General features: G+C 41.4%; 2 protein-coding genes across 2 annotated transcripts; both read left to right on the top strand.

Annotated features, from left to right (window-relative positions):
- The first annotated feature begins 1,970 nt into the window (after positions 1-1,970).
- Positions 1,971-17,825, top strand: itga6a (integrin, alpha 6a). The gene is made up of 26 exons (XM_076263781.1): positions 1,971-2,226; positions 8,496-8,623; positions 8,701-8,780; positions 8,945-9,206; positions 9,549-9,680; positions 10,330-10,543; positions 10,657-10,850; positions 11,001-11,095; positions 11,440-11,567; positions 11,713-11,802; positions 11,894-11,955; positions 12,040-12,209; positions 12,555-12,698; positions 12,789-12,904; positions 13,128-13,287; positions 13,392-13,475; positions 13,569-13,648; positions 13,757-13,834; positions 13,930-14,032; positions 14,198-14,374; positions 14,475-14,579; positions 14,689-14,799; positions 14,926-15,024; positions 15,186-15,311; positions 15,462-15,584; positions 16,081-17,825. Exons 1-25 carry the CDS (start codon positions 2,045-2,047, stop codon positions 15,567-15,569), a joined length of 3,228 nt encoding a protein of 1,075 aa, XP_076119896.1. The 5' UTR covers positions 1,971-2,044; the 3' UTR covers positions 15,570-15,584; positions 16,081-17,825.
- Positions 17,826-19,733: 1,908 nt separating this feature from the next.
- LOC143099705 (lysozyme G-like) lies at positions 19,734-20,901 on the top strand. Its single transcript, XM_076262633.1, has 4 exons — positions 19,734-19,794; positions 19,947-20,149; positions 20,269-20,407; positions 20,762-20,901. Exons 1-4 carry the CDS (start codon positions 19,746-19,748, stop codon positions 20,899-20,901), a joined length of 531 nt encoding a protein of 176 aa, XP_076118748.1. The 5' UTR covers positions 19,734-19,745.
- The last annotated feature ends 5,187 nt before the right edge of the window (positions 20,902-26,088 follow it).

Raw genomic sequence — 26,088 nt, forward strand, 5'->3', positions numbered from 1 at the left:
GTATTTTGCAGGATTGGAACAAATCGAATGTAGTTTGTAACAAAATACTTTGAGGGATTGTATTTAGAGTATTACTTAAATACTTAAGAAAAATCTGTCATTTTTTCTCTAATAAGCCAACATTTAATCACTCAGTTAAATATACTAACCATTACAATAAGCTATGTTTATCATAGTCCGGGAGCCAAAGGCCAGAATCATGGTGAACCATGGTGAAGGCATGCATTTATAGCACAAAAAGGGAAATGCGGTTCAGTTTAAAAAGAGGCCGACCTGTTAAATTTGTCGCTCTACATTCATTGGTTACGGAAATGATGGTGGGTAGTATGCCATGTCAGTGGTTTTCAACTGGTCTGACTTTGGGACCCACAATTTCCCATGTAAGACAAGCGAAGTGCCTGTAGGCCTACTTGTTTGGCATTAGCCTACATTTGTGAAGTCTTCAACTCTTAATGTCACCTTTCAAAGTATTCTACAGGTATGACTTTGACAGAGGTGCCTTGTTTCTATGTGGCATTTTAGTTTTGATGGTTTCATGCTCTCATGTGCCAGCCATCTACTGCACACCACACAATGGGGTTTCTATCCTATTTTGACCTCAGTTTAAGCGAATCCATATCTGAGCTTACTGTAGGCTACTTCAAATATTCAGAGTAGCAGCCTATATACTTCCTTTACCACTAAAATTATCTCTAACATGACCTGTCACATAAACATTGTCTATGTCCATGACAATGACTGATATGTAGGCTACAAATAAAGTTTATTAAAAAAATAAAGGTCCAATATTAGATCTGATAAGGTATCATTTTAAATTGCTGATTTTTAAATTTATTTTTAACCACAAGCTCTGCGACCCACCCAGAACGGTTCCGCGACCCATTTTTGGGTCCCGACCCACCAGTTAAGAAACACTGCTATGTTACAGTTGATTCCACTGTTGCGAAGTTTGCTTCTTGTCAGTTCAATCATCGATATGGGATGCTGTTTACATTTTTGTTTAACAAATCTACTTCATAGGAACACCAATGTACAGAATTAATAGCCCTCTGCCAGCCAATCAGAAAATAGTATTTTAATAATATGCCTTGTAGTTTATTTTAAAAAGTTGGTATACCATGATTATTGTGTGGATATTTTTGTATTTTCAAATGACTAATTACTTGTATTTTAATTAAATACATTTTTCACATCAGTATATGAAAAAGTTATTTTCTAGTACTATCAAACACTGCAGATTGTGTATTTGATATGTGCCGTTTCTCTGCTGCCCTGTGTGCTGAGATCTAGCAGCCTGAGCTATGCAGGCTGAAGCTTAAGGATACAATGGAATGAGGCATGCAAACGTGCCTGTCCTACCCCCCTCTTTGTCTGCCCAGATTTGGGAGGTTCATTTGTCCAGCCTACTGGCTTCACAGTTGACTTGCTGGCCATCAGTGTTCCAATCGTGGCTTTGTGTTGTGAGGACAATCACTTGCTCCTTTCCACTATTATAAGTTAGATAACCATTAAAGACACCACTCTCTCTCTCTTCTGTGTCACGGAGCATGCTCTTTGCCTTGGGATTTTTACTTGGGTTGTTAATGTATTTGACCTCATGCCACTTGTATCCAAGCAATTCATATGTTTTATGCCATTGAATAAGTCAGTGCCTCGTGTGCACTGACACTACATGGGTAATAAAGCAAATTACATTTGTAAGCCATTTTAATATATACAGAAAGTTTCATACATGTCAGTTATGTGTTGACAGGGAAATGTATCATTGTACAAATGAGATGCCAGTGTTGAGAACTCAACTTTATTAATCTCCTTAACTGGCCTTACAAATGTTAGCCATAGCAGGTGAAGCTGGGTATATCACTAACTCCTTAACGACCACCTCACAACATAATGACGTAAAATGTGTGTTAGGAGAAAGGAGGGGCTTTGAGCTGCACAAACTTCGGCGCCTTCACTATCGGAGCGCACTGGAACCAGCATTGCTAGTCCACCGGAGGACACTTGACGGGCGCAAGGATTGGACGGACGTTATCTCAGCGCGATGGGTTTTTGTGGGAGATGTTGGGAAAGTCATATATGGATTTTCTTTATCTTACTATGGATCTGTGTCGGTGCCTTCAATTTAGATACTCAAAATATTCTGAGGAAGGATGGGGAGCCCGGTAGCCTTTTTGGATTCTCTCTCGCCCTGCATCGCCAGTTAGTACCTACGGACAAAAGAATGTAAGTTGTGGCACTGTGTTTATCGGAATCGATTTATATCTATGGATTTGCAGGCTCAGTCACTGCCTGCATGACGTACAGTAACAGGTTCCAGTATTCGTCTCACTTTGTTCAGCGCGTGCGGCAATTGCACCTGCGTTACAGCTGCAATGCTCGTGTCACACTATAGGACAGTTATGATATAGTAACACTAAACTAACTCAACCTTTTTTAGAAAACGTAACTGCAATGTTTGGTCTATATAACAGTTTCTTTTGTCCTATTGTATGCTTACAAACATGCAATAATGCTTATGCTTTTAAGTAGCCTATTTCACACGATTCCATACCACGAACGCGGTGGGTGGTTGTGTGTGGTGTGGGGGACGTGGTCATTGTGATTGAAGGACAGGGACCATCAGAGATGAGGGAATGCATATTGCATTTAAATAAGACTTCTCTTCTATTTCTGTTGCCATGAATGTAAGCAAGTTGTCTTGCCTTGAATTTCCCCTTGGGGATCAATAAAGTATCTATCTATCTATCTGTCTCAGAGATTCAGTACATGTCTAAACAGTTAAAAGACTGGCTGACCAAATTAAGAGAGATGTTGAAAGAGTATGTTAAGCTTATGTCAAACACCCAAAGTCAAGATACAGATTTTGAGAGAGAATATGATGCTGTGGTCATTGACTGTCCATTGTGTTCTGCTGACTGTCCTTGTGGCAGGTGATTTTGTATAGGTCTGCCTTTTTTCAATGCACTATTTCTCCCCACTAGTATTAATTAATATGTGGTTGACTAGATTTTGACTTGAAAGGAGAGAAAGCAATTTACAAGTTGTGGAAAAACGTACCCACGGTGACATGTTTACTGAATCTGCTGTGCTCCGCTGATACGGTAAACATGAGCTGCTGTTTGATGTCCTTACTTGGGAGTTCTTTCAGTGGAGATGGACTGTGAGAGGAAACTATCTGTGACCTCATGCATGTTTGCCCATCAGTTAGAGGAAAATGAGGCTGAGTGAATGATTGGTTTAGTGTGTGTGTGTGAGAAGAGCACCAGTTTGGAGAGCAGAGTGTGAGTTTTATGTGTGCCAAGTTACCAACTGTGGGCTTAAATGTTAGGTGTTTAACATTGGATTGGATGTTACATTGATGATACAGCAGTTTGTTAGTGTTAGACCATTTACAAACAAGATAATTTGACAGTGAATGTTTCAAAAAATACACCACACAGTGATGTAGATGATTATGCACAGACACATTGGTTAGCTTGTGACGTGTCTATCCCATTTTGGGTCAAACACATGTGGTATCTGAACCATCAGCAGCAGACAGATCTCAGTATGTTGTGTTCACTGGCAGACAGAGCTAGCTGCAGCACGCAGCCTGCACACACTAAAAGATGACGCAGAGGTGATAGCCTTATTTGCAGCAGAGTTTTGATTTAGTCTTGCTAAAGCAAGAAGTCCGATAGCTGCGGACGTGACTGCCCTGGTTTTCCATCTCTCAAGGACCAGATGAATGTATATTTCACATTTGCATGTAAATTCTGATTGTCTTTTTCATCAAGGCGCCATAAAGGATACATATGATGAATTAAATAGCACACTGGTTGTTAAGACAGTCTATTTAGTTGAATGACTGTGATAGCATGTCACAGTTGCTTGTAACCTATTGCTTCATTTTCTGCTTGATGATTTGACCACAGTCTTTACCACAGTCCTTAAACTGTATACTGAGGTTAGAGAGAAAAAATAACATCGGTCAGGCAAACCCTGAGAAAAACATTGAGCATCACATTTGCTTGTGTGCTTATTGCAAATTGATATAATGCTATAATGCCCCATGTTAGTGCTGGACTTCGGATTCCAAAGGTCCTGGCAGGGATTCACTCATTTTCACAGTTTATATGTTGGACATGATTAACACCATTGACATGGTACAACATTAACAAGGGCACTAACCAGTGGTTAGCACTTCACTATGAAAGCTATACTATATAGTTACTGCTTTATGCTCAAAAGTAGAACTAAACTATTCTTAACCGGTTGACAGATAACTACAGTTCAACAGATGGACTGAGGCTGTGCTCAATGCATGCTTCCTCAGCAGAGGCTGTGTAGCACTAATGCCGCTTATAAAAGCATATTTAGTAAGCTCAACAGCTGCCGAGTTGGGTAGCAGGTGTGCTGAATAGTGTTAGACTCATTTCCTCTCTCGTCCCTAATGATTACAGTAGACTCTTATCCCTCTACTTGAGTCAGACAAGCCTCCATTGGAGGTCTGAACAATTGAGGCTTCTCGTCCTGACTGACCATTTTGCAGTTCCAGTCCAGAGTCTTTCACACTGTCACATGTACAATTTAATGTGGAAGAGGTTTGAAGCGTTTTTGGAGGTGGAAACAGTCACATGGTTCCATTAAGATTAAAGCAGAACTATGTGTTTTATGGCACAGTGAGTTCTTTCCTTCCTCCCATTCATATAGTTTCCTTTGGAATGGAGAGGACAGGTTTGGATCCACCTTTTCCATTCTATTTGTCACAAAGGTCTCTGCGCCTTCTGCAGTACAAAATATTGGATGCGTCTTCTATGAATAGCTATGTATGTATGTGTATGTATGTATGTATGTATGTATGTATGTATGTATGTATGTATGTGTGTGTGGATGGGTCAATAATGTGGTTGGCATATCTCCACTATGAAACCAGAGAAGCATCCTCTGGGTAATGCAAACAAGACCATCTGTGTGAACGTAACATGATAGATTGTCTGTAGCTGGGGAGGAAGGGGCATTTACCATACTATGTCTGATTCACTGACCGGCATAATGGAGTGGACTCTGAAATGCTTATGCTGAAATGCTTACGCACAGACTGCATTAGTGGAAGTGGAGTGTGTGCCAGTGAATCGGTCACACTCTGGCTGAGGGGGTGAAGTGCCCATCAGCAGCGTGCCAGAGGCTCCAGTTGCAGAACCTCGTCATGTGGCGGCCGGTCAAGTCCACAGCTGTGCAGCAGGCCGCGGGGCCGTCAGCGCGCGGTGACAGGTGACAGCCATCGGCCATCTTTAACATCTCCCTCTCAGCACCGGCCCCCAAACCTCAAAACCTCAAACAGCTCTGACCGCAATCCTGCGCGCACCTGTGGTGTTGCTTTTGTTGTGTCTGCCTCCCATAATGACTCTGAGTGGGCGGCTCCTGGGAAACACATGCATGGCTATTTCTGTGTGCGAGTTGTCCTCGTCATTAAAGTCACACTCTTTGTGTGTCACACTGTTTTTGTGTGTGTGCCAAGGGTCAGCCGGGGCAAGGCTTTGTCTTTCAGAGTTCCCACTGAATTGCTCCATTAGGAATTACACAAGAATGCCTAATTTGGTGCTCCTCTCACACAGAAAACCTTTGAAGTGATTCATGTTTGGGAATGCTTTTCTAAAAATGACCATTTGCATAGAACTGCTCCGCTTTGCTGTATTTGGAAACACATTTGCGTCACCTGCGATTTTCTGATGGCTGCAGTCCATTCATTAGTGCTGTTGTCCACATTGCCGGAGTGGAGTAGCACAGGGAAATCAGAGCAGTGAGAACAGTGATGAATGGGGATCGCTGGAGTCATGAATTCTTCACCAACTGACTCAGATCTGATTGTGGAAAGAGGTTTCATACCACTGAACCATGTGGTAAATAACAGCAATCATCTGAGAGAGACAGTTGTTTTGTCATTCCTTTAAACCAGTGATCCAGTAAAGTAGAGTCAGACGCCCTCACTTTATCATGTTGTTCAAAGATGCGGCCGAAGCGATTTTTTCTTCCCTCATAATGAGCAGCTTGTTTTCCATGTGTGTTAAAGGCAGTGGATGTAAAAGCTGGAGAGTAGCAAGTGCATGTCAGAATTGGCCCTCAGCAACTTGTGAGATTCTACGGTGTTGGCTGAAAGGCGTTGCACTGCTCTGTCTTCAGCAGACCCAAACCCCTTTTACATCCCCACAGCTCTGTGGTGAGGGGACACATTCCAAATATCTCCAAGTGTGCAACTGGCAATCAGGAAACGCAAATGAATGACACATTCCAAAGAGTTGTAAGAGCAGAAGAGAGACATTTGCACCAGACCAAAGTGGGACCAAACGGTTTTAAAACGGTTTTAAAACAGAGTTATCAAACAGGAAAAGGAAACCTGGCAGTTAGTTAAGAAGTATGTGAAAGGGTGTCATGGGTCATGTCAAAGTTTTGTGCAGAAGTCCTTTTTCTTGCTTTCACATACATTCTGGCAGCCCCTACAGCATTTATTTCCCCAGTTCCACTTATGTTTAGCCTCTTGTCCCCCTGTGCATGGGCAGGCTCTGGCCAATGCCAGGCTGGAAAATGTGACCCAGTAAATTTTTTTCTCAATTCCCAACAATAAGCTGCCTGTTTGCACTGTTAGCCCAACAGAGATAGATTTACATTTGCTGAAGTACCCGGCAGCGCAGTTCATTCATAAAAGCCTCTCAAAGAGATTGCTGCACAGGCTTTTATTACAATGGCAATCATTTGCTGGCTTCTGGAGGATTATGTGTCAAAATAAGCTAAGTGGTTCTATCAGCTCACTCTTCAGACAAAGGTAGATTTTCTCCTCTTGCAGAAAGGAGCTGTTCTCAGCAGAGCCACTGGAGCAAGTGAGAGAGGTCAGCTGTAGTGTAAAGGTATCTTATGATAGACAGGTTTCTATTGTAGATCATCACTGACTTTAAGAGCAGGTTGGGTACATTCCCTTTTCCTGTTGCTACTGTTTGGTGCTATGTCATGGCACTGACACTTACTGGCTGAAATTTAGATTGGAGGTGCCAGTAAACAGGGGCGCCTGCAGGAATTAATGCTATGGTACGCACACCCATCACGCGTGGACAGTATTTTTCCTTTAGGTTCGTGCATACATAGCATAACAACATCCACATGCAATAATGCAACAACAACGTCTACAATTACCTATTCATTTGGGCAACTTTATACATCCCTAAAGCTACCTTTAGTTGTGTTATAGCTACTGTAATGTCTGGCTTTAAACAGCTGTAATGCAGTCGTTCTGACAAGCACACCAATTGCTTAGCCAACCTTGTTCTTGCCCATCTTGAATAGCTCCTCTAGCTTTGCTGCCTCCATCCTTTCTGTTTTCGTTGTTTAAACTTGTGATATCTATGATGAGTATTGAGTTAGTGAATTAGCTCAACATTGTGTGCTGATAACCATATAGAAAGCCGAGTAAAAGAAAACAGGTAGCCTATGCGTGCCTGCGTGCGTATTCTCTCCTGCTCAAACATATGTGCGCGTTAATTTTGATAAGTGTTCACTAACTTTACTTAATAGAAAACTGTAAATAGCCTGATGGCATGCAACTAATGGGATACTGTGCATAGTTGGAAAGGTATGGTAGGCCAATATGGTGTGAATATACACACACACAAGGTAAATTTTCTCTCGTTGTTGAGTGATGGTACGCACAGTGCGTACGGACGTACACCTGCAGGCGCGCCTGCCAGTAAACACCAAGGTTGTGTTGCTGACTGTGCACTTAAACAGTGTATTAGATTACTAAGGTACTGTAGTTAGCTGCCCGTGGAAAGACCTTTTTTGTTTTGAATTCTCCAGTGGAGCAGTTATCAATGGAGGCATCAGATGAAGCTTCAACAATCATCAATCATTTTTTAGAATGTGTTCTTATGTCAGATTTGAAAAACAAACTTAACAATAATGCTGAACAATGACCTATATGTGTGATGTATTTTGTGCACCCTCAGTTGGAACTCTGAATATATGGATCTCATACAGTGCAGCCCTGATTTGTACTGTTCTGTCTCCTTCTACTTCATTTGTCACAATGAATTATTGAGCCGTCACAGCTGTTTGTACATCTGCTGCTGAAGCTGCTGTCAGTTCCATTTAGTCTCAAAACAAATAGTCATTAGCACTGGTGTATGGGAACAATAAGATGTCATTTGTTATTCAGGTTGTGTTTACCTGAAACCTTTTGTTCTGTTGACCATGACCATGATAGTAGAATTTTACAAATGCCTTGTTTCACTATACCTTAAAGAAAGATGTCATTATAAAGTTGTGAAGATGTAAAGTTATATTCTTAAAGTACATAATACATCATTTACCAAACCTACAGCCTAGCTTTAGTGAAACATAACAAATACAAATACAATAGATGACATAGATAACAACATAGATAGAGAGAAACAGCACAGATATGAAGAGAGTGGAAATGAGTTTGCGGTAGAGCATATTGCTCATGTATCTGTCGTATGCAGGCTGCTGGTTGGAGCTCCCAGGGCCAGGGCCTTGGCTCAGCAGATGGCCAACATCACTGGAGGCCTGTATAGCTGTGACATCACGTCCCGGTCACATGACTGTGAGCGTGTTGAGTTCGATAATGAAGGTGAGTGCTCTGCCCTCCTCACTTTTAGACCACATCATGTCTTTCTCACGCGCTAATGACACGCTGCGTTCACACAGCCGACGTGAGCGTGGAGAACAAGGAGAACCAGTGGATGGGTGTGACAGTGCAGAGTCAAGGACCAGGAGGCAAGATTGTGGTAAGTCAGTGGCTTTGCTCTCCCAACAGAGGTATTCCAAATCAATATCACAGGGTTAAAGGACCCACATTAACCAGCAACTTTGTATAAGTGGTATTTCTGGTAAGCAGGCTTACTCAGGTGCATGTGTTTTAATACGATGTGATGGTTTCGCCGGTGTGCAGACTTGTGCTCATCGCTATCAGAGGAGGCTTTTTGGGAACACGCGTCAAGAGTCGCGCGACATCATTGGTCGCTGCTTCGTCCTAAGTCAAGACCTGACCATTGACCGTCTTTCGGATGAGGACGGTGGGAACTGGAAGTTCTGTGAGGGCCGAGCGAGGGGCCATGAGAGATTCGGCTCTTGCCAGCAGGGTCTCTCCGCTACCTTTACCAAAGATTATCACTATGTGGTCTTTGGAGCCCCAGGAGCCTATAACTGGAAAGGTAGTATTGTTACCACATGTGCCTTATGTCTTTTTCTTCTTCTTAATTGTATTTTTTGAACACCGGGGGTCCATAGTCTAATGGAAAGCGAATTCATCAATTATTCATAAATGCAATTAATTATTCATTCATTCATTTACAACTATGTGGTCGGTAAGAACACTATTGTATGCATGTCATCAGTGTGATGCATTTGATATTTCCTCACATTTTCACACATGCACTCTTCTTATTGCAACCATTTATGTGGTTTGGCCTGTGTGTCTGTGCTGGCTGGCGCCGGCCTCGCTCTCTGTTTCATTCCGCCAACGCCTCCACTCCTCCCTCCTCCAACTGCCACAGGCATCGTGCGGGTGGAGCAGAAGAATAACACCCTGTTGGAGATGGGCCTTTACGACGACGGGCCTTACGAGGTCGGGGATGAGAACCGACTGGACCCGCATCTTGTGCCAGTGCCTGCAAACAGTTACCTGGGTAGGTTTTGCTGTTGGGAGGAAATGGTGAGCTCTTGACAAGTTTACCACTACACAAACACCTCTTAGGCCCCCACTGTGCCTTTCACTTCCTCCCTGAATCTGTGATACTGTATCTGAGCTCACGTATCCTGTTCATGACTAATCTGTCTGCTGTCAGTCCTGATCTGTTCTTCAACAGTGCACGTCTCTTCCTCTACGTCGTAATAAGGGCAAATCTGTAGATGTGACCTCCAATAGCTACCTAGGTTTGTGAGGCCTCTTGGCGTTCAGTTTTCTGTCATACTGTATGCTCCTCAAGCCTACGCCACCACAGCTCCATGGTAGATTTTATGAGGCTGACTCATCATAATCATGAGGGCATCATGTCATGGGTGAGGGGTAGGAATGCTCACGGTTCCATGGTTCGTTTTGTACCATAAGCATATCTCAGGTGTTCTTTGGTCTTCGCTCAGTTTACAAATGCTTGAGTAGCGTAAGGAATGTCACGCTTGTCCCACTGTCTGCCTGTGTGTTTGTGCCTTGTATAGATGTATCTCAAACCACTCCTTCAATTCAGCCATTTTTCATCATTTTGCATATGCATGGTTCTTAGTTCTCCTTTTTTTAGAGTTCCATCATTCTGAACAGTTTAAACGTTTGATCTGCAGGGTTTTCGCTTGACTCTGGCCACAGTATCACCAGAAAAGGAGAACTAACTATTGTGTCTGGGGCCCCAAGAACTAACCACAGTGGGGCTGTGGTTCTGCTAAGAAAGGAAGGCGAAGTATCCACCATGCTCTCCCCAGAGTTCATTCTAGAAGGCCCTGGGCTGGCATCCTCCTTTGGATATGATGTTGCCGTGGTCGACCTAAATAATGATAAGTAAGTGTGTGAAACAGTATATGAATATTCACCTCATAAATATTAGAGACATATAATCATAAGATTAGAATAGAAATCCACAAGACTAACAAAATTGTGCTCTAATTCTCCAGGTGGCAGGATATTGTTGTCGGAGCTCCACAGTTTTTCCTGAAAGACAGCGAAGTGGGAGGGGCTGTGTATGTTTACATCAACAAGGCTGGCAGGTGGAATGACATCACCCCAATCCGTCTCAATGGAACCAAAGACTCCATGTTTGGCTTGGCTGTGGAAAACATTGGAGACATCAACCTGGACACCTTTCAAGGTTTTGCATTGTTTTGCTGTAATTTAATAAAAAGTTATTTAGACATCTTTCGACCCTAAAGTGTAACAATGCAACTGTCTATTCTCTCTCTCTGTCTTCCTCCCTCTCAAACACATCCTTTCTGTTCCTTACCTTTTTGCTCTCTGGCAGACATAGCTGTTGGAGCTCCCTATGATGATGACGGGGCAGGAAAAGTGTATATTTACCATGGCTCCGCTAATGGAATCATCACCAAACCTGCACAGGTTAGTGCTTTCCTGAGGTAATGCTGCACGTCTCGTTAGATAAGAGGTAATGCTGCACGTCTCGTTAGATAAGAACACCGCGTTGTGTGAACAGTAGTCCATTGCCGAGAGAGTGAGTGAGAGCGAGAGAGTCCATTTGAAATTCTAAAATTTGCTGCACTAAAAAACATTTGCATCTGCACAGCACAGATATGTGCCGTTCTGACTATTTACTCTGGACAATCAATACCATGCTGTTATTTTACGGTAGCTTCGCTTGGGTGCCCTTTCTTGCCTTGCCTTCACACTTGACTGCATGTGCCAGTTTTACTGTAAACACTACATTGGAAATTATTTCATTTTAGGTTCTCAAAGGGAGACAACACAATATTAAGTTATTTGGATACTCCCTAGCTGGAAACATGGACCTTGATAAAAATTCGTATCCTGATATTGCTGTCGGGTCCCTGTCAGACGCAGTGTTTGTTTATAGGTATCCCTTTATTTATTTACTACTTACAAGCATCTTACTTATTTTGTAAATTGTATATATTCAAAAATGTAATTTATACATATACATATATATATATATATATTTATATCTGGCGGTACAATGTATGTCTATGCTGCTTCCTCAGGGCCAGGCCTGTCATAAGTATCAAAAAGGATGTGACTGTAACACCAAAGAAGATTGACCTGACAAAGAAAACCTGTGGGAACAGCATATGGTATGATTTTAAAACAAGAAATCAACATTAATGGATTATGCTAAATGTTGCTCAATTTTGATGTCCATGTCTTACCATTTGTTATTCACAGTCTCACAGTTGAAGCTTGCTTTTCCTACAAAGCCAACCCTTCAACATACAGCCCTAGAATCAGTAAGTAGTTGATATCTCTAATATCACATAAAGTCCCGTCCTCCTGACACCATTGGCTAGAAACTGTTTTGTTTCTCTTGTCAGCTATTTCCTACCTGTTTGAGGCTGAATCAGAACGGCGCAAGCAGGGACTTATGTCCAGAGTGACATTCCTTAAAAAGGCAGACTCGGATCAAGACTTCCAGTCCAGTGGAAAACTGGAACTCCATAGACAGAACAAGAAGACATGCTTTCGATCCGAACTTAGACTTCAGGTGCCTGACCTTCTGTCATTACAGTCTGAATTTGCATTGACACTGGCATATTCTGTCTAGCTTGAAATAGTTTTACTCACACTCATTTTTACACATGATTATTTTTTAGCACATAGTTTGGAGGATAGGTAGAAAGTTAAAGGAGTACCAAAATCATCATCTGTTTTATGAATGTCTACAGATGGTTTAGTTTCTACAGAAATAAGGACAATAGCTTGAACTAATTTCACAGTATCTTGGGTATGGGTAGAAAGGCATAGCGTTTCCTGCTGCCTTTAAATTGGATGTTTTTGCAAGATCTTGCACATCTTGGATTTTTGCATTGATGCCTTTCATATGCCTCAGGACAACATTAAGGATAAAATCAGGGCCATTCCCATCGAGGTGTCCGTGGCCATCCAGAGCAGTAAGCGGGGCAAGAGGCAGAGCGCACTACCTCAGCTCATCCCTGTGGTGAACTCGTCTGACTCAAGCAAGGTCCTCGCAGAGGTAAGCATGCAGTCTGGCTGGCTGGAGACAGGGGAAGGAGTCCCGAGAGGAAGACCTTATAACATCCACTGCTGATATGAATCCGCACAGGTGCACTTCTTGAAGGAAGGATGTGGAACTGACAACATCTGCCAGAGCAACTTGGAGCTTCAGTACAGATTCTGCTACCGCGAAGCTAATCAGGATGTGTTTCCACCTCTGCCTTTGTGAGTGTGATTCTGCTTACAGTTTCGCACTCAGCGTTTAGGTCAACATAATGAGCTCTTGGTGTAAATCCAAATGTTTCAATCATTATTATCATCATATAATATCATCACCATATTATGTTGTCATTCAAATCATTTTTTTGTATTTTGTGTATTACCTCACTTTAATAATTACTGTGTAGATAGGCTGGGATACATCCAACATTTCATTGTTCTGTTTTAGGCAAAATGGTGTTCCACTGATCTCCCTGAGTGATCAGAAGGACATCGCTCTGGAGCTGACGGTGACTAACAGGGGTGGGGACGACGCCTATGAGGCCAAGCTGGTGGGGATGTTTCCCAGCTCACTGTCCTACTCTGCCTTCCGCTCTCAGAAGACTGGGGTAAAGTCGCATCAGGGGCACACTTTTTGGTGGGCCCAATTACCTCTATTCACCAAATCTCTTGTGAGGATGATAGCCAATGAATTTTCAATCTTCCTCTGTAGGATAAGCAAGTAATTTGTGCAGCAAATCAAAATGGCTCTCAAGCAGACTGTGAACTTGGCAATCCACTCAAAAGAGATGCAGAGGTATTTGTCTTTATATATTTTGTACATTATGCCACTTCTATCAATATATGTAATTTATACCACTGGATCTAATGAAAGGATTGTTATTTCTAGCTGAAGTTCTACATCATACTGAGCACAGCAGGCATCTCTCTCAACACCACTGAAATTGCTATCAATCTTCTCCTTGAAACGTAAGAAATAAAATGACATTTCACTTGTTTAAAAAGCAAACCTTTAAATAGAATGCTCAATTAAAATGATATGCAATAACATCCCCTGGTAATAACACTGTCTCATAGAACCAGTCAGCAGGAGAGACAGGTCAAAGTGGAGGCCAAGGCAAAAGTTGTGATTGAGCTGATGCTGTCTGTCCACGGGTGAGCATCTGAATAAGGATACGTTTTACGGGAAAGTTAACAGAGTGAATGTGAATAACACCAATAGAAACACACTGTTTCCTGATGTCCTGCAGGGTGCCCAAGCCTCCCCAGGTGTACTTTGGCGGTGATGTCAAGGGAGAGAGCGCCATGACCTCTGTGGAGGACATCGGCTCTTTGATTGAATACGAGTTCAGAGTAACTATCCCTTTGCAATTTTTCTCTGTTATTTTACTGGCTTGTTTCAGTTATGCAGCATTTGCTAAAGCATTTGACGACTGGACATAGAACACTTGCTTTGATTGATGATCACCACTGTTGATCCAACTTCATCTTGGATATCCTTTGATGCCCCCTGACCAGATTGCCAATCGTGGGAGGCCTTTAAAGTCATTTGGCACCGCTTCACTAAACATCCAGTGGCCTAAAGAGAGTTCTGTGGGGAAGTGGCTTTTGTATCTGGTGGATATTGAGACGGAGGGCTTGGATCAGATCACATGCTCACCAAACGCAGAGGTTAACCCTCTCGGATTCCCTAAGGTATGTGCAACCTCTGCGTTCATCACTCAGACTATAGTCACTGTACAACAATAAAACCCATTCTGTTAAGTGTGATCTACCAAAATGAACCTGTGTGTAGGAATCAAAACCATCCCGGCAGAAACGTGCGGTTGAGGAGCGGAAAACAAGGGAAGGAGGAGGCCTCAGTTCTCTGTTTGCTGAAAAAAGGAAATACAAAACACTGGTAATTATAATTGTTGTCTGCAATTCTATACAGTATAGACTTTTTTTGTGAACATCAATATAAAATGGCAGGTTAGGGGTAAACTGTCTGATCATTCTTTCTGTGACAGACCTGCAATAATGGAGTGAAATGTGTGGAGATCAAGTGCCCCCTGCAGGGCTTAGACAATACTGCAGTCATTCGGCTGAGGTCTCGCCTCTGGAACTCCACATTCCTTGAGGTAAGTCAACTGCCACACGTGCATAGTCTTCATATACTGCTCTTATTCATATATTTACACTGTCCATGATATATACACCTTATGCTTAACATCTTTCGTGTCCCGTCATATTTTCTTTCAAAACAGGATTATACTACCCTCAGTTATCTAGATTTGATATTCAAAGCATCACTCAGCCTTGATGTATCCGCACAGAATATTATCCTGAGAGATGCAGAAACTGAGGTGAATAGCTCTCTTTTGGTACTGCCTATGCCTGGAATAAAGGTTTAATAAAAAAAATGCCTTGCTGTGATGTATTGCTCTCAATGCCTTATCTTCATCTCATATCCTCTGGCCAATCAGAACAACCACTGATTTCAACAACTGTGCTCTGTCTGTCCTAGATGAAAATCACTGTGTTCCCAGAGAAGACGGTGGCCCTCTACAGTGGAGTCCCCTGGTGGATTATCCTGGTGGCAGTGCTTGCAGGCATTTTAATGCTGGCTCTCCTGGTGTTCTTGTTGTGGAAGGTAAGCAATTAGGGAAAAAAAGACTTTATGGGTTCAGAACATCAAAGGACTAAGTGCTTTTAACATTACATCACCACATAGTAGCACAGAGTTTTAGGTCATGGAGAAGGCTGTTGATTGCAGTGATTCACCCCCTTGCTCCCTTTCTAGTGTGGTTTCTTCAAGAGAGCTAAAAAAGACCAGTTTGATGCGGCGTATCACAAGGCTGAGATCCATGTCCAGCCGTCTGATAAAGAGAAAGTCACAACTGAGGCTTAGTACCTCAACTCATGGGTAAAATAAAATTAAAAAAACAAGTGTGGGCTTCTCAACCAGCATGGTGTGTCAGCTTTAACAGACTAACTTTGGCTTGAGTGAAAACATGGCAGCTTACTGTCTTCCAACAAGGCAAATCTAACTGGCTTTGTTGCTAATGTGTTTGCATTTGAAGAAAGTTGGTGTGCATTTTTATTCTTTTAAGCATTTTGCTGAACTCACAGTCTCTTGTGTCTTCTCGCTGTCTCTGTGATGTGTGCCTTGGAGGTTACCTGTGTGTGATTTAAAGGCTTTGTTTGTGCTGCCGTGCCGTCACTGTTTGCCTCTCAGTCCACACTGGGGCTACTTGCACTGTTTCTTACATGTCAAGCATGCATTCTGACCAGGTGCCACCAAAATGCGTGTCTAACATTTCCTGTTGCAGATGATCAACACTTTATTGATTAATCAACAAACCTTCAGACAGACAAATGTTTTTTATTTAATCAATTTCCATATTCATTCTTGTTAACAGTGTGGATTTTTCAAGCATGCCAAATATGAAGACACCGTGCCTAGATACCATGCTGTGCGTATACGGAAAGCTCCGAAACAGTTTAAGGATGGAAAGATTCAACTAAGTCCGTTTGAGAAAAAGCAATGGATGACCACATGGACTGACGATGAGAGTTACTCTTAAAACACAATGTCAACATCCATGATGGTGCTGCCTACTCTTGTAAGAAGATCTGGAGTTACAATTTCAATGGCCCAGAGAACTCATCTTCAATGTTTGTCTTTTGCACACTTGAAACTGATGTTTTTAAATGTCTTACTATTTGTTTATCATGAATATACATTGATACAGTGCAAGAATTCCAGGGAAAAGAATAAACAGACACTTGGGATTTCCACCTGGATACAATGTCTCAAGATGACCAAAGTAGACAGTTTCTTTGAGGCAACAGACCTTATCAAATGTACATCTTTTTTGTAATGGCATATCAGTCATCATTAATATGCTTCAGCCAGTTCACAAAAATGACCAGAAAATTGTTTTGTATATATTTATTTTTAGTACACTGTGTATATTTATTTTTTCATGACCTGTAAATTCATTTATTTGCCAAAGAATTTGTCTTTTTTTTTCATTTTATAATTAAATTTTTGAGGAAGCATGAGAGACTGGCACCTCTTGCAGCATGTGTTTGTTGCTGCCAGGTACAACACAAAGCATCAAACCTCTTTAAACACAAAATGATCTTGTGATGTGAGCTTGGTCCCTATGACCTATGGAGACTTTGCACTTGTGTGACATACCAAGTCAGTTAGGCTTGTCAAAAAACCCTTGCTTGTAAACTCAAAGGGCTGGTTTTCTATGATTGGATTAAGCCTAGTTTTAGACTAAAAGAGAACAATGAATATTTTCATTGAAGAAAAAAAAACTATAGTCTTGAACTATGTAATCATTCACGACAAAGTGGACCAAAAAGTAGTAGATTATCATACAAGCCATGTAGTTTTTACACTGTTTCGACCAGATTTAAGATGTTCTAGTATTGCTTGGACTCAGTTGCAATATTGCATTTTTATTTCCCCTTTCGAAAGTGACAATTGTTGAACTGTGAAGGTAGGATAGTGTCTGTAGTATAGATTATTGGGCCAACAGCTAGAGAGATCTGCTATGATTCATCAGGTACAATGTAGTATATGTTTACAGACTCTCTTACATAATTGTGTAACTACTGTGTCCATGATGATATGATCAATTTCATGGTAAAGGATTCAATATGAATTTCAGTCTGTTTATAACTTAACAAAGGGACATTTTTAACATTCTATTTTAGAATCCTGCAAGTGAAAATAATTAAATAAGTTAAGTAAATAAGAAGCAAACGCACACACTAGTTACACTTTATCTTGATGTATTTCTGGTTTTCTAGTTTGAGGAATGAGGAATGCAAGTAGGCTCAGATGGAGGAATATGGTTTGGGTAAGGTGCTATTATGATTAGGTTTGGAGGGGTTCATGAACTGAGGTTTAGTCTGGTTATGGCAAAGTTTAGCTGACAGTTGAGAGTTACATGACAGATACTGGATAGATTAAAGATGGTGTACAAACTGCAGACTGTCTTTCATATGCTGTCCAAATAAATTGTTATTTTGTGTTTTTGTAAATGTCATCACTGGTATATTTAGTCTTGTCCTGCAAAATGTATGGCGCTCTGAAAGGGCTACACTGCAATTAAGTCTCTTAAAAATTAAAAATCTCTAAAATGTCTTAGAGGTGTATTTGTATTGTGGATCGGTTGCGCAACCAGGCTTAGGCTATGGCATGGCTTATTATGACCGCCAGGCTAGCGAAGCGGCGGCCATATAGGTTTAGTGAGATTTTTCCCCCCAGTAATTTTCTGTCAGTGATTCCCAGGACACTGAAAGACCAGGCTGCACGAAACTTGATGGGCATGTAGGGCCTAGGATGACCAAATTATTTTTAAATGTGTGCATTTAGTGACTGTACACCAGTCCGCCTGTAGATGGCCGGACACAGTTTTCTGTGAATATTTTGAGAACTGTAGGGCCTAGGACCAAATTATTTTTGTATGTTGGTCTCCAGGGGCCGTGTCAACACATCCCATATCCACTCATTTGAGGTATAGTGCCACCTACATATGAATGAGTGTGTGTCTGTGTGCGTATGTGCATGTGTGTGCGTGCGTGTGTGTGTGTGCATGTGTGGGAGTGTGTGCATGTGTGTGTGTGTTTGCGTGCATGTGTACTGTGTGTGTGTCTGTGTTATTTTATGTGTGTGTGTGTGTGTTTATGTGTGTGCAGGTGTGTGTTTATGTCTGTATGTGTGTGTGTTTATGTCTGTGTGTGTGTGTGTGTGTGTGTGTGTGCGCGTGCCTGTGTGTGTGTGTAGCTGATATGGCCCCCCATGAACGGAATTCCACGAAACTTGGCATGCATTCAGAGGGTGTCATAATGATCCTGCACTTAAAATGTAGACCCATTGTCACTTATAATATGGCTAATGCAGTCCAATTATGGAAACGACTATCATTTCTCATGTGACAACCCTGTGCCCCTTCAGGCCTTCTCCTGCCCGTGCACTGACAGGAGAAGGCCTGAAGGGGCACAGGGTCGTCACATTCATCATTGTGAAAAAATGGCATATGTGCTGCCATTGAAGTTAGCAACCATGCAGACAAATTTGCTCTATGAACTATGAAATAAAAGGCTGATAAGTACTGGAATGACTCATCAGTAAATTAAACCAAAACTAAGAAACAGATGGGTGTATACAGGTCAATTTCATGATGCTCTGTAGCCAAAGCTATTGATTGACAACCAATCTGAGTAATGTTATTCACAGCTTGACAATATCAAATGAACAAAGGTTTGCTTGCAACATGATTAATCCTTAACACTCATGAACAGATATTGAGAATAATCATTATTCCCTCTGCATTTTACAATGAATTGTAACAAATATCCCATTAATTTAAAGCAAGACAGCAGCCATTTCATAATGTCAGTTTGACAGTTATTGAGTGACATCCTTGACTGCTGTAGTAGCCTAATTGGAAGAAACATGTAAACTCTTACCCTTGGGTTAGGGTAAATAACAGAGTTTCCAGTGTTGGTTCTGAAAGACACTTTATGGAGGAGAGCTGTAACGCACACCAAGATAAGGTGCTGGCTAGCGGTGTGTAAATGTAAAGAGAAGGAAGGTGCCGCGCACTCTGAATGAAAAAAGGTTTAATAGGCGATAACGTTTTGGCCTACAAGGCCTTCATCAGATCGCATGATGCGGTTCTGAAAGACACAACACACATTAATCAGTAAACTATTACGTTTATTGAAGTTTATGAGGTAAAAGTGAAAGTAGAACATAAGGTCTAAAATTCCCCTCTCATGACTCACTTGTAATAGCAATACTGGTATCTTTATTGAGTTCAAACATTGACCAACATCATAGATTCATTTTAGGTATAAATAGCCTTTCAGTCTCACTCGTGTTACAGCAACAACAGCAACATGGGCTCGGATTCCGATTCTGATTCCGGCTCAGGTTCAGATTCCTCTACATCAGGTAGCCGACTTCTTTTCCATTATTTTGATTCCTAACATACCACAGGACCAACTCTTTTCTCATCACAATATGCTCTTGTTTCCAGTTGGACAATATGGAAATGTTATGAAGATTAAAACCACTGGGGCATCAACAGCAACTGCCTGTCAGGATGGTAACAAAGAGATATCTGGTAAGATGGCAAATTGTCTTTCAACTGCAAACTGAAACTGATAAGCATTTGCACTATAATACTTTCCTTTAAATTGGTCAAACTCTCAGTGAATCAAACATTCTGATGTAGGCTATTTATGTCCTGAACTGCAGGTAAGCGTGCCTCCCGCCAGCTGGCTAAAACAGATCTTGAGAGGATGAACAAGTACAAAGACACCATGATAAAAGTTGGACGTGACACCGGTGTGGATCCAGCTGTCATTGCTGCTGTCATATCCAGAGCATCTCGGGGTGGGTCTGAGTATGTACTGGTGAATGGTTGGAGTGCCAATGGTGATATGTTTGGATTAATGCAGGTGAGCCTATGATTCACTTCACAAAAATAAATATGTAATATTGTGAATTTGAACTTCTGTTGAAGATATGTGATAGTACGCACAAATGAGATGCTGAATGGTTTACCTGATTGTTCTAGATCGCCAAACAGTGGCACAAACCGATGGGTGACTGGGACAGTGAGGAGCATATCAAACAAGGCACGGGCATCCTCACTTATTCAATAGGAATCATTCAAAATAAATTCCCCAAATGGACCAAGGAACAGCAGCTCAAAGGTATGCATTGGTAATGTATGTCCATAAGGACACACCAAAGGCTAAAAAGTAGTTAGGTTCTCCCACTATGGCAGAGTTTGCGTAGAAAGGTAAAGAGTATTTCTGACATAAGTGCTCAGAGAAATGTGATCTCCACACTATCAATCAAACCGCTAGCATGGCCACATGGTCTGTTGACTGAAGTGGTATTTCCCTTTAGCAAGGGTCATTGTAAGTCCAGTGGCTTCATCTAGCAAACCTTTAATTATGGAACTAGTATTATTTTTATAATTCTAGCATACGTAATTGCACTATATCACTGTGTGTGTGTGTGTGTGTGTGTGTGTGTGTCATTGGCCAATTTTTCCACTACAGGTGGACTTGCAGCTTACAATGCTGGAGCACAGAATGTCCATCAGTATGAATCTGTGGATGAAAAAACCAGTGCGAAGGATTACTCAAATGATGTGGTGGCCAGAGCTCAGTTCTACAGAAAACATGGCTTCCACGTCTAAACCTGTCTGTAGTGCTTATGCTTATGAAATTACTGTAATATAGTGCTCATGTTTATTTTCACATGGCCACATTATTGGCATGCAGTACCAGAACAGCTGTGTTAAAAAAAATGATTCACTTATGAAAACAGCACTCTTCAGTCATGATTGTTCTCTGTATTAACTTATTAACAGGGTTGGGAAGTAACATGTCGTATAAAATAAATGTTAGTTACATAGGTGAAAAATAGGTAATCAGATCACAGTTTCTAATACAAATGTTGGTAAATACAATGGTTTACACCTGAATCTATTCTTTTTGGTAAAGCTTTAAAGCTATCAGAATTTAACATTTAGTCTAGAATTTTACATTGTAGCTGATACATTGTAGCTATTGATTCACATACATTCACTTGCAAACCTTAAAGGGATATTCCACCATTTGGGGAAATACACTCATTTTCCACCTCCCCTTGAGTTAAACAATTGAGATGCTAACGGTCTAATCTGATTCAATGAGCTGGAGCTAAAAGTGCTACTGTCAGACTCAGAGAATGACTGGATGAACTGGGGAAAGGTAAAACTCAATTGTTGAGGGGAGGTGGAAAATGAATGTATTTCCCCAAATGGTGGAGTATCGCTTTCAATTTGTCTAGTCATTATGTCATTTTCACTACATTTTATCTTTTCCACCACACTATAGGCTAATTTCCACCAGAACACATATTATTACATATACTGTATATTACATGTATATATATATATAAGTTATATAGAATGTCTATTTATACAACATATACTATTTTATCTCTGTAGACATGTCATCTGGAAAACCTGTATTTACTGTAATGCTTCTTTGCTCTTTGGATGTCAACTGCATTTCATTGGCTCTGTACCTGTACTCTGCTAAATGACAATAAAGTTGAATCTAATCTAATCTAATTTTAAGTTAAACATATAAATAGAATAAGATATACATATTTGGGAAATTAATACATTTAATGTTTGGGCAGATCATGTATTGGCTGAGTATTTACTTTCATAGTAGGCCTACTGGCTGACAAGGGGTTACAAACAGCCTGAAAAAAAGCAACACTAGGTAAACCCCAACACTTGAATGAATTAACATAGGCGGCGTTAGGCTATTTTTAGGGGTGCTCAAGCACCCCTGAAAAATAGTCCTTATCATTATGATTTTGTAAAATTGTTTAGTGCTCAACCCTTATGCTACTTTTGCAAACCTGATTTTAGTGATGGAATAGGGTCTTGACAAAGTTTACACCAAATCATCATCTTCTAATGTATCCTTCTGTTGAGATGTACATTCTCTTTGCCCTAAACATAGGCTATCATTTGTGCGCGAATTCATATTTCAATTAAGACAGTACACAAGCTATTTTTATTGTTGTAATATTGAATGATTTCATGAATAAAGAGTTGAAAAATTGTACTCACAGTGGCGGCGCCAATGGTAGGCTATGCCTCTGATTGGAGGGCGCCTCAGTCTACTGTTCAGTTTACTAGCCTACTACACAGATAACTTTGGGGAACGGTCGTCAGAGTATCCTAGGCTACCTTCTTCTACCACTGAAAAGGTATGGCCAAAGATCCTTTAGAGCTTTCTCAACTGTCTCTGGTAGGCCTATGGCTAATGGAGTGAAAATGAAACCTAACCGAATGAACACATTAAAGTAGCCTATAGGCTACATTTGGAGTACAGTGGCGATTCTAGACATTTTTAACAAGGGTGGCCCTAGTGGGGCACTGATTAATTCAAGGGTGGCATGAGGCAAAACATCCAGACAAACAGAATACATACTCTTTTGATCCCTTGAGGGAAATTTGGCCTCTGCATTTATCCCAATCCGTGAATTAGTGAAACACACTCAGCACACAGTGAACACACAGTGAGGTGAAGCACACACTAATCCCAGTGCAGTGAGCTGCCTGCAACAACAGCGGCGCTCGGGGAGTAGTGAGGGGTTAGTTGCCTTGCTCAAGGCTGCTTCAGCCGCTTTCTACTGGTCGGGGTTCGAACCGGCAACCCTCCAGTCACAAGTCCGAAGCGCTAACCAGTAGGCCACGGCTGCCCTCCCAGTAGGCCATGGCTGCATTTCCTGCAGGAAACTTGCCATGTTTAAACCTTTATACAATAAGCTGCAAAATATTTTTGTCTGCTTTTTTTTCCAGGTCCATTATAGGGAAGTTTGTCCAGGTACATCACAGGGAAGTTGGTCCAGGTCCTTCACAGTTAAGCTAGTTCAGGTCCATCACAGGGAAGTTGGTCAAGGTCCATCACAAGGAAGTTGGTCCAGGTCCATCACAGTGAAGCTGGTCCAGGCCCATCACAGAGAAGTTGTTTCATGTCCATCACAGGAAAGTTGGTCCAGGTCCATCATAAGGAAGTTGACCCAGGTCCATCACAATGAAGTTGGTCCAGGCCCATCATAAGAAAGTTGGCCCAGGTCCATCATAAGAGATACCAGTCTGCACACACTCTGCTCTGGTCTGGACACAAATGAATGGTCAACAGCCTTGCAATAGCAGCAATGTCTGCTACACAAGCGACTCTGTTTCAGTTTAATTTTCTCCTCATTCATTTGTTTATACTATAATTTAAGGGAGTGGGACATGGAACAGCAGTTTAAGAAAGATGTTTAGTAGGGGATTGACTTTTACCATTTTAATGTAACCTGCGTTGTGTTGAACTTGTGCGATTCAGCCCTGCACACGCCCGGACTCGAACCCGCGAACAGCAGCACCTCGGATCGGGAGGCGAGCGCGCTAACAATTGAGCCAATAGCCCAGGCTACTAGCTTGCATGCCAGCAGCACTCTTGAGCCGTTGGGGAGTGAGGTTTACCAACGTTCCACAAGCACAGCTAAGCTAGCTGCATGGCATCCGTTACACTCTCCCCCCTAAACCTCACTCCCGATCCGGGTCATGGCACCAATGTAACCTGTGTTGTGTTGAACCTGCGCGAATCAGTCCTGCACACGCCGGACTCGAACCCGCGAACAGTAGTACCTCGGATCGGGAGGCGAGCGCGCTAACAATTGAGCCAATAGCCCAGGCTACTGGCTCGCATGCCAGCAGCACTCTTGAGGCATCGGGGAGTGAGGTTTACCAACGTTCCACAAGCACAGCTAAGCTAGCTGGCATCCGTTACACTAAGCTATGGAGACTGACGAGTGTGGGTTGTTAAGGGCACTTATTTGGAAAAATATATTGAAATATTTTTTAAGTGTCAAAGTGTTTTTTTTTTCTGTCAATATGTTCTGTCTTTACATATATTTCAAAATATATTGTGAAAATATATTTCAAATATTTGTTTGTGTATGGGGAGCATTAATGGAAACACTTCCTGTTACAGCTATAAAAATGGCAGAATCATCGATATGCATGATATTTCCATTCCATAACCGAGAGGTGGACTACACGCTTCACAATGACAGCACAGAGTTGTTAACGTTATGTGGTTTGTCCTTCACACAACGCAGCTTTTTGCAGCAAGACACGCATGCTGCTTGACTTGGTTCCACTTCCTAATATAACAATAATCCTGGAAATTTAGGGTAGACTGAGTACAGTTGAGACATGTGTACAGTTGAGACACCTTAAATATCTTGCTTGCACAGCAACCCCAAGTTGTGATCTTTGCTATGCACATGCGTATTAGTGCCCTCTTTGATCATGGCAAATTTGAACGACAAAAGTATCTCCCATCCAAGGATATCGGCACATGTTTTTTTTCCAAAGTAAGAATTTCGCATGCACCTTCGACAATGAATAGCTCATTACACTTATGTTACTGTTAAACGTAACTGGTATCATTACAAACATTATTCTGTGTCCTAAAAACTGGCATATTTTATGACATTGTGTCATGTAAGGTCGTTGCAAAATCTAGAGAAATGTGTGAGGTGGTCAGCGGGGTACAATTGAGACACACATTGGATTGTGTTAGGCTACTTGAACATTCCATTTGTAGGCTACTGTTCGCTATCTGTTCCTGTGTCACATTTTGTTCATGATGTATTCCTTTTAACCAACGCTAATTTAAATGAAATGAATGAATTTGAACTACAAACACTTTGCAATTGCTATGTTTTTATTTATTCAACTTTCCAACTAACGGTTAGTTAACTATACATCATTAAAGATGGGTGTCTCAACTGTACCAGGTAGGTGTCTCAACTGTACTTTAGGGTACAGTTGAGACACAGTCAAGACAAAAAATGCACCTTATGTTTATGAGCTAATTGTGGAAAATATAAACTACTTATGGGTATTATTGATTTATAATATTTTAGTCTACAAGCTAAGGAAATGGCATGTGGAATGTTTTGTGGAAAATCACTTCTTTTCAGTATATATTTTTTGTTTGATTTTGTGTGGGCAAAAAGTGTCTCAACTGTACTCAGTCTACCCAATGAAGGATCAATATTCGGTTTTCATTTATTTAATTTTAAAATATTCGGTCCTTGGTCAGGACGAATGAAACATATAGCTTACAGTAAGCCATAACAACTTCCCACAACTTCAATATTTTATAACATACCATGAATGGTACTTGCATGAATGGTGCTCTTAGTGAACGTCTGATAACAACTCTTTGCCGTCATTGTGAAGCGTGTAGCCCACCTCAAACATGTGTCAGGACCCTGTCAGACCTGCACCAAACCCCGCCCCTGTTCTGTAAATATTTCCATCTTCCAGCAGGGGGCTGTAGCCGTGCAGGTGTGCACAGGTGTGCTGTGATTGGTCCTGATGAGCCAGACATTAAAAGGGCCCGCTCTCAGGATGCAGACGGACTCTCTCTCCTCTCGGCCGTCGTCGTTAGCGCTTATGTTATGTTTTGTTATGCTGTCACTTGTACTCATACCCCTAGACACTATGCACTACACTTTAGTTTTTAGCTTCCACATACTGACTTTTCTATAATTCTTTAATACTTACAACATTCCCTCAGAACAAGCCAAAGTGAACCGGTAGACATGCCGAAAAGTTGCAGGTGGGTTAGGCTACAGCTTTGTTGGCAAATAAATATTAGCCTAGTTATTAAATATTTATGAAATTATAATATCGTTCATTAGTCTTCAAAAGACAAACCACTAACGTTACACCAAAAATGAATCAGACCAAAGAAAACAGAAATCTAGGCTAACACTTAACGGCTATGACAGAAATTATCATATCTCAGAATTA

Source organism: Alosa pseudoharengus, unplaced genomic scaffold (genome assembly GCF_046254945.1).
Source record: "Alosa pseudoharengus isolate Yale_2024_CS ecotype anadromous, Long Island Sound unplaced genomic scaffold, YU_APseudo_1.1 YU_APseudo_1.1_scf_3, whole genome shotgun sequence".
NCBI classification, from domain to species: domain Eukaryota; kingdom Metazoa; phylum Chordata; class Actinopteri; order Clupeiformes; family Clupeidae; genus Alosa; species Alosa pseudoharengus.

Bases quoted from the DNA above. Each gene is read 5' to 3' on its own strand.
- itga6a (XM_076263781.1), top strand. From the start codon at position 2,045: ATGGGTTTTTGTGGGAGATGTTGGGAAAGTCATATATGGATTTTCTTT. The intron at 2,227-8,495 runs GTAAGTTGTGGC...TGTCGTATGCAG, and splicing joins GTACCTACGGACAAAAGAAT to GCTGCTGGTTGGAGCTCCCA. The intron at 13,835-13,929 runs GTGAGCATCTGA...GATGTCCTGCAG, and splicing joins CTGATGCTGTCTGTCCACGG to GGTGCCCAAGCCTCCCCAGG.
- LOC143099705 (XM_076262633.1), top strand. From the start codon at position 19,746: ATGAAGATTAAAACCACTGGGGCATCAACAGCAACTGCCTGTCAGGAT. The intron at 19,795-19,946 runs GTAACAAAGAGA...CCTGAACTGCAG, and splicing joins AGCAACTGCCTGTCAGGATG to GTAAGCGTGCCTCCCGCCAG. The intron at 20,150-20,268 runs GTGAGCCTATGA...TGATTGTTCTAG, and splicing joins ATATGTTTGGATTAATGCAG to ATCGCCAAACAGTGGCACAA.